This window comes from Suncus etruscus, chromosome 10 (assembly GCF_024139225.1).
Source record: "Suncus etruscus isolate mSunEtr1 chromosome 10, mSunEtr1.pri.cur, whole genome shotgun sequence".
Classification (NCBI taxonomy): domain Eukaryota; kingdom Metazoa; phylum Chordata; class Mammalia; order Eulipotyphla; family Soricidae; genus Suncus; species Suncus etruscus.
The window spans coordinates 3,703,134-3,716,472 of record NC_064857.1 but is presented as its reverse complement, the minus strand read 5'-3'; the positions used below and the strand labels follow the sequence as shown (position 1 = coordinate 3,716,472).

General features: G+C 43.4%; 1 protein-coding gene across 1 annotated transcript in view; it reads left to right on the top strand.

The window, feature by feature from the left end:
• The first annotated feature begins 4,886 nt into the window (after positions 1-4,886).
• Positions 4,887-13,339, top strand: part of LOC126020452 (epidermal retinol dehydrogenase 2-like) — a 185,798-nt gene continuing 177,345 nt past the window's right edge. The window contains exons 1-3 of the mRNA XM_049781928.1: positions 4,887-5,228; positions 9,109-9,240; positions 11,696-11,795. Coding sequence (XP_049637885.1) covers positions 4,896-5,228; positions 9,109-9,240; positions 11,696-11,795 — 565 coding nt within the window. The 5' untranslated portion in view covers positions 4,887-4,895. The remainder of the gene's footprint in view (positions 5,229-9,108; positions 9,241-11,695; positions 11,796-13,339) is intronic.

Here is a 13,339-nt window from a genome sequence, read left to right as displayed (position 1 = left end):
CCCCGGAGGCGGCTCTGCGGCGGCCACTCCCTCCCCGCTCGGGCGGGCGGGCGGGCGGGCGGTCCGGCGGGGCCACTCGGGCGACCTTGGCGGACGGGCGGCTGCGTCTCTGCGGACCGGGCCGGTGAGTGCGCGCGGAGGGCGGCCGGGCGGGGGCAGGAGGGACAGAGGCGCCGGGACCCCCTCCCGGGCCTCCTCTCGACCCCAAGCCCCCAGCACCCACCCCTCGGCCTCGGGGCCACCAGTGTCCTCCTGGGATGTCAGGGTGGAAGCGCCGGGCTGGAGTTTAAGGCCACGGAAAGGCCTTTGGCATTTGCCTGGGGGGAGTGCAGAGGCATCGCACCCCTCACCCTCCCATCCCGAGAGAGAGAGAGGAGAGAGAGAGAGAGAGAGAGAGAGAGAGAGAGAGAGAGAGAGAGAGAGAGAGAGAGAGAGAGAGAGAGAGAGAGAGAGGGAGGGAGGGAGGGAGGGAGGGAGGGAGGGAGGGGGAGGGGAGGGGAGGGGAGGGGAGGGGAGGAGAGGAGAGGAGAGAGAATATTACACCCCTCACTGAGAGAGGGAGAGAGAGAGAGAGAGAGAGAGAGAGAGAGAGAGAGAGAGAGAGAGAGAGAGAGAGAGAGAGAGAGAGAGAGAGAGAGAGAATTACACCCCTCACTGAGAGCCCAGGGTGCCCAAGCTTACCCTGGACCCCCAATTTCTGTGACCCAACTTTGCAGTGAATTCCTGGATGCATGCCGAACCCACAGATAGGATCTCTGGAGGCCTAGCTTTATTTATTGAGTTCAAAATCATCATCATTTAGGGGCTGGAGCCATAGCACAGTGTTAAGACGTTTGCCTTGCAAGCATCTGACCCAGGATGGACCTGAGTTTAATCCCCAGTATCCCCTGTGGTCCTCCAAACCAGGAGCGATTTCTAAGCGCCTAGCCAGGAGTAACCCCTGAGCATCACCGGGTGTGGCCCCAAAACAGAAACGAAAACAAGAGAAACTCTTTAAAAAACAATCATAACTTAAAAAGGAGTCCTGTTAGGTCTTTGATCCCAACTGTCACTGAGAATTCATTGATGGGCACTCAGATCACAAAAGTGGTTTTTTTGGGAGGGGAGGTAGGCAATTAATTGCTTGGGTTTTGGGGGGGTTTGTTTTTCGTTTGGTTTTGTTGTGGTGATATCTCCTGAAGAAGGAAGGAGATGGTTTAATGCAGCAAGTAGCAAGTACTTAAATCCAGCCCAGTTCTCTGCCCCACCTCCTACATCTCTCTCTGCACTGGGAGAGAAAAAAGGCTGAGTTCAGGGCAAAGGTTGCTTCTTTCTGGAGCCCCTAGTGATAGCATGTTGAGTAGGACTCTTGTCTTGCATGTGGTTGACTCAGATTCGATCCGACATGCCATAGGGTCTCCTGAGCCTGCCAGGAGTGTTCTGAGTGCAGAGCCAGGAATAACTCTTGAATACAGCCCTTTCTCCACTCTTCTGCCCCCTTACCATTCCTCTTTTGAATGTCCCATGCCAGCAAATCTTTCTTTTGGCCTCCCCTACCTGCTCTGCCCCACTCTAAATCTCATCTCCTATCAATAGCAATCTGCCCTTTTCGTTCCCAGCCTTGTCATAGCAGTTTATTTTGGACTCTCTGGCTTTTCAGCCAAGGAAGAGATCCGTGTGAGGTGTCAGTCATCCCTGCCCCAAGCAGTAGCAACAGCATTTTTGCCCAGGGTCTTTGATCAATAAATGGGAGCCGATAGGGCGTTTGCCTTGCATGCAGCTGCCCAGAAATGACCTGGGTTTGATCTCTGTCATGCCATATGGTCCCAGGAGCCAGGAGTGATTTCTGAACGCATCAGGAGTAACTGATTCGAACCACCATTTGTCCTGAATTGGCTGCGTGCAAGGCAAACTTTCTACTGCTGTGCTATCTCTCCAGCCCCTGGATCTTAAATTCTGCCTCCCCTGTCTCCCCACCCCTCTGGGGAAAAAAAAAAGAGTGACTCCTGAGTCTCACAGGGTGTGGCCCCAAAACAACAAACAAACAAACAAAGAAATAAATGGGGGAACATACCTAGTCTTGTGCTTTAGCATGGACATGCCACACAGACTTTGTGAATGGCGATTACAGTTGAGGAATGGCTTGCTCTACTAGTTGCAGTAAAGAGTTTAAACATCAGGCTCTGGAACTGTAGTGGTAGCACAGCGGTAGGGTGTTTGCCTTGCACGTGGCTGACCCAAGACGCATTCGAGTTCGATCCCCAGCATCCCATTTGGTCCCCAGAGCCAGTCAGGAGCGATTTCTGAGCATAGAGCCAGGAGGAACCCCCAAGCACTACTGAGGATTACAAAATTACAAAATAAATATAAATAAACAAACAGGCTATGCTCTTAGGCTCCTGTAGATAAATCAATCTCTCCTCCTACCCTTTTTACCATCAAGTTTCTGTAGTCTCTTAAATCTGAAGGAAGGTCATGGAGGCTGCTGTGCTAGCCTTTTCCCTTCTTTTTTTTCTGTCTTTTGTTTTTGGTTTACGGGTCACACCCGGTGATGCTCAGGGGTTACTCGTGGCTATGCGCTCAGAAATCGCTCCTGGTTTGGGGATCATATGGGACACAGGGGGTATCAAATCGTGGTCTGTCCTAGGTTAGTATGTGCAAGGCAAACTCCCTAAAGCTTGCGCCACTGCTTCTGCCCCTAGCCTTTTCCCTTCTATCGCCTTGCTCTCACCCATAACTCACCAATACCTCACCATTGCAGAGAAGCCCTCAGCATAATACTTAATTGTTTCCTGGAGAAAATACACTCTTCCCCCCCCCCCCCTTAACTGGATTTTATTAATAAGTCATAAAGTTACAACTTAGGTAACTGAGAGTAGCATGTCATCACTGAGCTCTGTACCAGTCTTCCTTATCTGATCAACCTTGATATGCCAACAGGCCACATGGAAACATCTACTGTGAGTCAGCACTGTAGGCAGGCAGAGATGATAACATACCTCTTGCATCTGCTAAGCACCCTGAGACTGAGGGCCAGCAGATACGAGAAGACTGAGGCACTGTCAGGCTACGTGGCCTACCCCAGGGGTCACCTCTAGGCAGTGAGACTCCGAGACAATTTGTCACTGTCACTTCAGGCAGACTAAATCAGTGGATGATGTGACATTGGCTTCAAAGTGCAAGGAAAGGATAGCTGGTTCTGATAGTTAACCCACTGGGAAAGGTTATCTTTGTTCTTTGTTTGGGAGATGTGGCTTACTTGTGGCTCCACACTCAGGGATCACACCTGGTGGGACTCAGGAAACCATTTGGGGTACCAGGGATCAATCCCAGGTGGATTGCATGCAAGGTATGTACCCTAGTGTTGGTAGAGGCCTTTGGATAGGTCCTCATATTGCCTTCTAATTAGATGTCTCTCTATTGGTTCCTTTGGTTTACCTGTTGAAAAGATGTTTCCCCATTGTCTCCTCATCTGGCTTTTCCCTTTCCCTTGGGAGTGGGCTTTGTTTTTCCCAATAAAGGCCGCTTTGGAGGCCTGGAGGAGAAGCTGCCATCTTGACTGGTGGTTCCAAGTGCTGGAGTGGCTGGCTTGTGGGTGAACAGCTTGCGGTGTGAGTTTCTGGCCTGCTCTTCCTTCCCAACTGTGTGTGGATTATTTCCTTCATCAGAATTGCTGCTGAAATTGCTGAGTCTCTTGTCCTACTCAGACATGGGGTATGGCGATCCCTCTCCCTCTCTGGGGATTGTGGAATGCACAACCCACCATTCAACAGCCTACTTATTGAAAGGCTTCAATAGCACAGCCGTAGGACATTTGCCTTGCATACAGCCAATTCTGAACAGATGGTGGTTCGAATCCTGGCATCCCATATGGCCCCCTGTTTCCACTAGGAGTGATTTCTGAACACAGAGCCAGTAGTAAACCCTGAACACCGCTGGGTGTGACCAACCCCCCCCCAAAAAAAAACGAATGTCCCATTAGTTTTCTTCAAATAGGATTTTTCCAGTTGCATCTTAAATCTTGGATCTCAACTAAAGATGCTAATTGAAGAACAGCAGTACCAATGAGAAAACACAGACATACCAGGAAACAAAGATAAAATTAGAAAGGTAGCAATTATGTCATAAACATGTTGATACAGAATAGATTGAATGTAAGAGCAGTGAATAGCTCTTGTATTAAGAAAGATTAACTATGATAAATAATGGACTTTCCCCTAAGTTGTATTAGATGTAATTACAATTCTTTATTAATGAATAATTTTGACATATACAACTGTTAGCAGGCATGCAGATGTAGGCTGAGGTTGATGCTCTTCGTGAAAATTGACCAGGTAGAGTCTCTGTAGATTTCTTCTTTCTAATTTAGAGTCTGGAAGCCAGGAAGATAGTATAGTGGTTAAGGTTTTTGCATTGCATGCAGCTGACCCAAGTTCAATCTGTGGAAACACCCCCCATATGGTCCCCTACTACCTACTAGTAGTGAGTCCTAAATGTAGAACCAGGAGTAAGTCCTGAGCACCACTGGACATTGCTCCCCAAAATAAAAATCAATAAAGGTAAATAAATTTAGAGGCTGAAGCAATAGCACAGCGATAGGACATTTACCTTGCACTCAGCAGACGTGGAATGGACCCAGGTTGTATCCTCGTCAAGGACCCCCGAGCCTACCAGGAGAGATTTCTGAGTGCAGAGCCAGGAGTAATCCCTGAGCACTGCAGGATGTTGCCCCAAAACAAACAGAAAAAGAAAGTAAATAAATTCAGAGTCTGCTAATGGGAGAAATGTTAAGGTCAGCATTTTTCATTACTTTGAGGTGTGCGACCTCTGGTTGCAGCAGACCAGAGGGAATGAACTCATAGGACCTTATCTGCTCTCTTTCTCTCTCTTTTTTGCTTTTAGGTATCAACCAAAACATGGCTTCCATCTTGATATCAATAAAGAATTTCTCTGTCTTCTTCGGAAAATCTCTGTTTTATCTCCTGGAGTCTATGATCTTCACCTTCCTTCCGAGGCCACGGAAGAGTGTTGCTGGTGAAATCGTTCTCATCACAGGCTCTGGGAGTGGAATTGGAAGGCTCCTGGCCTTGAGCTTTGCCCGCCTTGGGTCCGTGATCGTACTCTGGGATGTCAACAAGGAAGGCAACGAGGAGACATGCAAGATGGCCAAGGAAGCAGGAGCCACCCGAGTTTACACCTACACGTGTGACTGCAGTCGGAGGGAAGAAGTCTATAGAGTCGCAGACCAGGTAACCGGGGTGTTTGCTGTTGTATGTGGGCAGTTAGAACTTTTCATGAGTATCCGGATTATTTTCTTTGTACTTTTGCCTTTCTCGGTGCCAGTTTAACACGGATAGGTGGGGCCGGAGCTGTGGCACAGAGGTAGGGCCCTTGCCTTGCACAAGGCTGACCTAAGACAGACCACGGTTCGATTCTCCAGTGTTCAATATTGGTCCTCCAAGACAAGAGCGATTTCTGAGTGCAGAGTCGGGAGTAAACCCTGAGCATCACCAGGTGTGGCCCCGAAACAAACAAACAAACAAACAAAAACACTGACAGGTGCCAAACTGGTCCTACAGCCCACAGTTAAAACTGCCCAACTTTAGGGTCTCCTGAGCTATCCCAGGAGCATAATACAACAATATTGTAGTAGTAGTAGTAGTAGTAGTAGTAGTATTATACAGTAATACAATGAAAAATATGGTATTATTCAATGGAATAGCACTCCCCACCCATCCACTAAAGACAGTGATCACATAATTTAAAAGTACATTAAGAGCAAACGCTGGGATATTTACATCACTAACCACCAGACACGTCGAAAGTATAAAGACTGATAATTTCTTGTTCTTTTCTTTTTTTGTGGGGACGAGGGATTATTCTTAGTGACACTCAGAGGTTACTCCTGACTCTCCACTCAGGAATCACTCCTGGGGGTGCTCAGGGAACCATAATGAAAACCAGCGGTTAAACGGAGGCCAACCATGTGCAAGGCAAATGCCCTACTCATTGGTCTATCATTCCCATTTATCTCAACAACCCTAAACTCTTTTATTTTGTTCTTTCCTGGAAGTTCATTTGCTTCCCTCCTGTTTAAACTAAACTAAGCCTGTTTTATACAATAGATTATGTTATGCAGGGTTTGTATTTTTATTAGTGGAACAATTCTCATACTCATTCTCCCATAATAGCATCCCTTAATATTAAAAAGACTTGGGAATAGGAGTTAGGATGTTTGAATTCTCACTGTATTCCATCAACCAACTGAGCACTATGCATGTATCATGTCACAATATTGTTAAGAAATAATTATCTGTGTCTTACAAATAAGTAAACATGTTTAAGGAGGTTAAGTTGCAATGAATTATGAAAGTTAACGAGCAATAATACACCAGCTGATCACAGGCCCAAGCATATGTATGACCTCCAGACCATCCTAACTATGCTTATGTGTCATCACATAAGAGAGGAAGGCTGTAGCATCCTTCTCGATGGGCAAAGATGCAGGAATGTCAGGATATCAAATATTCTGCTCATGACTAGGCCAGAATGTCACCCATATTTAATCTTATTTTAAATACGACTGTTTTCACCACCATGTTGCCTTTTATTTGTACATCTTTGAGGTAGTTAGAAGAAAGTCTGAATATTTTAGTGACTTAAAATTTTACCTCAAAAAAAAAAAATTTACCTCCAGTTTTTTTCTTTAGCTCATGCAAAAGAAATTTTCAGGAAAGCAGAGTTCCAATGGTCAGTGATAACTTAGCTCAAAGGGCATCATCTTGATAATGGTATCCTCTGTCTTTTCCACAGGATTTCTCTGTCCTCATTCTGGCAGCGCATTCCACACTATATTCCTCCAGGCCTTGTTCACTCTTTTTATGACTTCCAAGAGATCTGCAATTTCATGATCTAAAAAGAACCAACATCTAGCACAGGGCCAATCCCAAATCCCAGCAAGGTGTCTCAGCCTTGAATTGAATCCTCTGGCTATTTCCAACTCCATTTCCCAGTAGCAATAGGTCACTGACAAGTGGATTTGTAACCCTTGTTCTGTTGCCTGCCGTCATTGATAATACAACTTGGGAAACTCAAATCAGTTTTCTTGGGCAGTTTTGAGTTAGACATAAACATGCCTTCCTGTGTAAGAAGAAAAAGTGAAAGAGAAGGAGAAAGATTAGTTAAAACCTAGAATTTGGGGGCCGGGCAGTGGCGCTGGAGGTAAGGTGCCTGCCTTGCCTGCGCTAGCCTAGGACGGACCGCGGTTCGATCCCCCGGCGTCCCATATGGTCCCCCAAGAAGCCAGGAGCAACTTCTGAGCGCATAGCCAGGAGTAACCCCTGAGCGTCACAGGGTGTGGCCCAAAAACCAAAAAAAAAAAAAAAAAAAAAAACCTAGAATTTTCAAGGATAGTAGAGAGTACACTGGGTAGGATACTTGCCTTGAGCATGGCCACTGAAGTGTCAAGCCCTGGGAACCCAGATGGCCCTCTGAGCCGCACCAGGAGTAATCCCTCAGTCACAGCCAAGAGTAAGTGCTGGACACGACTATAAATAACCCCAAAATAACAAAAAAAGCATTAGAACTTTCCTTTAGATGGCATTCCTGGAGCCCTAAGCTCTAACACAATTCCAACAATCTTACCCATTTTTCCAGGGTGAATATTTCATCCTTTATCATTGAGCAGTAAAGATTCAGTATTTATTTGGTTTCCTACATAATGTAACAGAGATGAAATCCTCATGATGCCTTTAATTGTGTAGTTAAGAGTAGTGTATATAGTAGGATTATTACTGATAGTAATAATAATAAATATTATTCATAATAGCAATATGACAATAGTTATCATTAATAAACACTTAATCATTAAATCATTAATATGTTACTATATTAGTGTTATATATTATATATGTTGTACATGCAATCATATATTAATAATGTGTGAATTACATATCATTACACATCATTAACATGTTAATAATTAATGTGATTAATAATTGATTGTGATTAGTTGGTTAGTAATTAATTGCTAGGATATGATTGTTATACTATGCTATAATAATATATTATTATAATATATTATTAATGTATATAACATATGTGATACTTGAAGAAAGACACAGCTTCAGAAAAATAAGAAAATGTTGCTGGATCTTGAACACTTCCTTCCACACCTCCAGATGAGAGAAATGGCAGCATTCTCTTATGCTGCTCGTACATCTTCCTCCACACCAAACAGCAGCATGGCATCTCCTGCCATCCACCGTACAGAAGCACATTCACTCACACACATGAGTCACGTGGTATTTCTGTGACCCTCTTATCCACATGGCTATTGCAACCAATGGCTTCCACTGATTGGGAATTAGGGGGTACAGGTGACAAGTCATGATGATTATGAACATAATCCACAGAATCACGTACAAAAGACTAGCTCTAGGCAAAGGCTCTAAGGCCAGCCCCGACTTCTATTTTTTACATAAAAGTGATGGATGAACAACTCTGCTTACAAGCATACCAACAATCTAGCTCTACTGTGCTCTCTCCCTGAAGGGAGGGGTTCCTTATGCTAACAATGTCGGGAGAAGAAATCCAACCAGTTGAAGACAAGACAGACTGGTTCTGAGTTCTAACGAGTGTTTAAAATATTCCCTCTTAATCCACCACACCCTATATGTGCTAAGTCTTGATTTTGACATTTGCTTATAATGTCTTACACAGCCATAAATTTAAATGGCATGTTTAATTTAAATTCTTATAGAGAACATAAAACAAAGTTATGAATCACTGAGCGACTGAACAGCTCTAACTAAGGAATCATCATAAGAAGGGCAAAAGAAATGAGAAGCAAAACACTGAGGACCCAACAAAGGAGTGTGGGCTGAACATCCTGTTCTCAGAGTGCAGTTTGAGGTAACAAGAATACATTTTCGAAAGTGTCTAAAATTAGAAATAGTTGACTCAAGGCACTGGAGTCCACGCTTTGCATGCTGAAGCCTTAGGTTTGAGCCCTACCCTATGGGTGTGATCAGAAGTCAAAAAAGAAAAAGAAAAATGATGGAAAAACGAACCTGCAATCATAGTTGGAATTACAATGCTTGTGATAATCGCTTTCATTTCTCAATTCAGGTTAAAAAAGAAGTTGGTGACGTGTCTATCCTCATCAACAATGCTGGTATTGTGACGGGGAAAGTATTTCTCAACTGCCCAGATGAACTTATGGAAAAATCTTTTGATGTGAATTTCAAATCACACTTATGGGTAATTATTTTTTCTCTTGTTGTAATAAATGTGAAGTCACGCTGAGAGTCAGAAGTGCCTTCCTCTTGTTCTCTGATATTATTGTTAGTATCTCAATATTGCACAAATTTCCCACTGTTAACCTTGTCCTGGCCTATCCAATCGAGTTTCTTCTCCTAATTCACTAAATTTACATCTCCCAAAATTTCTGCTTTGGGAATTCTGCACAGGCAAAATAGTGCACATGGTTGCTCTGTCATTTCTATGAGGCATCACACTAGGGGGCAGATGCAAATTTCTTGAAACAGCTCTGAAAGATATAGAATTAATTCAGAGATTTGCCCAAGCCAGAGACCTGATTTACTATGAGCAAGGAATATTTTTGAATGTGTAAAAGGTTTATATTATGTAAATAAGCATTTATGGGTCTTATTTAGGGCAACCAAGTTGTACAGCCACCTCATTCACATCTTCACAGGGTTCTACTAATAGCACTGATGATTGCTTGCTGTGGACATTAAGGAACAAAGGCCCTGACTTACATGGTGACCCTAAGAACTTCCATCTTATATATTGCATTTCTCTGATTTAGCTAAGACTAGCTGTGTTGGTGCCATCACACAGCCCTCCTGTTTCTCCCAGCTCTTGAGCCCTTTCCCTTCTGGCCTGGACCCTGCTTGAAGCCCCTCCTATCGGGCAAATTCTCTCCTGGTAGGGTTATTTCCTGGAGTTCTCTGCATCTCACTCCATCCTCCTCTTCTAGCTTTCCTCAGGATCTCCCCACCCAACTCTCCTTGGGTAGCCTCCAGGTAGTATTTTTAGGTGGGTTTATTTTGACTCTGCATTTTACCAGAAATATTCTGGTCCAGTGGTTTCCTTGATATTCTGTGTAGTTGTCAGTGGGGATTCTTCATTGAGTGGACACCATGTTTTTTTCAGGAAATCACTCCCTGTGCCCTATACAGTTTTCCCCAAATTTGTCTCCCTGCTAGCATAGAGACTGAATCATCAGAAGGAAGTTGAAGACTAGAGTCTTCCCTAAAAGTTTCTACTTGTGTCATTTTGTGTTCGTTTGCTGGCTCCTTCTTGGTCTCTTCCTTTCTTTATCTCTCCATTTTGTTCCCAAAATGTTAGTGTTTCCCTCCGCCATCTTGGCCCTCCATCCCTCCCTGTGTTCATTCTTGGTGGGCATCTTCTATGTCTTCTTGAAGCAACTGACCAGAAGCAGTCACTCCATTGCTAGAAAGTAACAGAGGTCACCTTGACTATATTCCCAAAGGCAATGACAAGGACAGTAGTGGGAATTTGTCATAAACAGTTGTCTTCCATGCTGTTATTCTTTTTCTCTGGTGGTTTTTTTTTTTTATTATTATCTGCTCTGTGGCAGTTTCTCTCTGAAACTCATCATGATGCAGATATATAAAGGCTGTAAGCTCTTAAAGATTAATGTTCTCATTTTTGTATTATTTATGTATTTAAAATAAAGAAGCTTGTTCTATTTAATACATGCTGCATATGCGATTATTTTTTTTTTTTGGTTTTTTTTTGGTTTTTGGGTCACACCCGGCGGCGCTCAGGGGTTACTCCTGGCTGTCTGCTCAGAAATAGCTCCTGGCAGGCACGGGGGACCATATGGGACACCGGGATTCGAACCAACCACCTTTGGTCCTGGATCGTCTGCTTGCAAGGCAAATGCCGCTGTGCTATCTCTCCGGGCCCTGCATATGCGATTATTAATAGTTAAGTATTTACTTGTTAAAAATACTTCTCCAATGCTCCCTTCTCTCTGGATCCTACACAAAAGGTGGGACCTTTAAAAGAAATGAAATACAGAACATTTCCCCTTTCTCTAATAGATGTTATCTTTTATACCATGATCTAAAATAAGAAATTGCTATTCAAAGTAGGACTGAATATAAAAATAAAGTGATATTTTTTAAGTCAGGCTGGTACTTTGGACTGTGAACAATGTATTGGGAAATCTTGAAATAAAGATATTAGCCAAGGTTTCTTCACATGACTGAAACCCAACTATAATCGTATTTGTAATCAAGGTGTTTAAATAAAGATATTAACATAAAAAGATATTAACCAGGAAAGGAAAGATCTTAGAAATCTAAATAATCATGTTCTTGAGTACATTTGCTGATTTGGGGACTATAGCTACTATAACTCAGGTTGGAATTTATTATTCCAATTAATAACTTAAAATTGTAATTTTGCAAGTTAAATATAAACAAGATTTAATTCTGAATAAGATATTTATAAGAATATTGGAATTGCCAATGAAACAATACTAATTAAACAAGATAAACGAGCTAAGAGCATTGCTTTTCATGTGTTTGACTTTTTTAGTCCAGGGCCTTTGTGCATTTCTTGGAGCTTAAATAAAATTTAATCACAGACACTATATAATGTCTAAAAACATATATGAAAATTGGTGTGAAATGTTAACAGTTTACATCATTCTTCTTAGACTTACAAAGCCTTTCTACCTGCTATGATTGCTAATAACCATGGACATTTGGTTTGCGTTTCAAGTGCGGCCGGATTGCTTGGAATAAATGGACTGGCAGGTAAGAAAAATCTAGTATTTTGAATTTTTTGGGGGGGCCACACCTGGCGGTGCTCAGGGGTTACTCCTGGCTGTCTGCTCAGAAATAGCTCCTGGCAGTCACGGGGGGCCATATGGGACACCTGGATTCGAACCAACCACCTTTGGTCCTGGATTGGCTGTTTGCAAGGCAAACGCCACTGTGCTATCTCTCCGGGTCCTATTTTGAATTATTTAAGCTTGCAACATCGCTCTGCATAATCAGCAGTGGTCTAATACATAGATAATAAAGGATATTAGTTTAAGAGATATGGACAATAAAAGAAGTGATTCATAAATTTCTTTTTCTTTTTTTATGGTTTTTGGGTCACACCCAGTGACGCTCAGGGGTTACTCCTGGCTATGCGCTCAGAAGTCGCTCCTGGCTTGGGGACCATATGGGACGCCGGGGGATTGAACCACGGTCCGGTCCGTCCTAGGCTAGCGCTGGCAAGGTAGACACCTTATCTCTAGCACTACCACGCCGGCCCCATAAATTTCTGTGTATCAAACTGTCCATCACGTAGATTTATTTTCTTGAACTGTGCACTTTGGAATCATCTGTTTTTATGCAATCTACTGAATTTTTTTCTTTTATTTTTAAATGATTTTTTTGTGATCAAAGTGAATTACAAATCTTTCACAGTAATATTTAAGGCACATAGTGACAATGAATTAGAGCCATTCCTACCACCCTCTGGTAGGAATTCATTCCACCTCCCTCTGCCCACTCTTCCGAGCATGCTTCCGACACTCTTCCCAGCATGCACCCCATACCTCCCCACTTTGCCCCCTGGACTGCTAGTGTAACAGGTCCCCTTCGAGTGCAGCTTGTTGTAGATTGGGTATTGATTCTGTCATCACTGACTTTGGGTTGTCATCGCTGACTTTGGGTTTGATGTTTAAGTCTGATCTTTTATTATTTCCATGCTAAAAAAAAAAAAAAGATGGGAATCTCACAGATCTATGTTTTTACACTAGTGCTTAGCATAATCACTGTTACCCATAATTCAAGTAGAATCATTACGAGGACAGTTAGGAGAAGGTTCACATTAAGTGATCTCCCCACTGTTGCATTTAAGAGAAAGTTTCTCTATCCCCTTCCCATCCCTCAAGACATCTAAAATTAACCTCTCTGCTCTTTTACTACTTATAGGTATTATTTTGAGAAACTTATAAAAAGTGTTTATCACTTTCTTCTCCCTTCCAATGACTTGCCATTAGCCAGGAAGAGTCAAAAAGATTCATCAGCATCTTGGGGAAAGGTGGTCAAATTCAAGAGCTGCCTCTTAGGGCCCGGAGAGATAGCACAGCGGCATTTGCCTTGCAAGCAGCCGATCCAGGACCAAAGGTGGTTGGTTCGAATCCCGGTGTCCCACATGGTCCCCCGTGCCTGCCAGGAGCTATTTCTGAGCAGACAGCCAGGAGTAACCCCTGAGCACCGCCAGGTGTGGCCCAAAAACCAAAAAAAAAAAAAAAAAAAAAAAAAAAAAGCTGCCTCTTAGAAGAGCAATTTCTTGTTGGTTA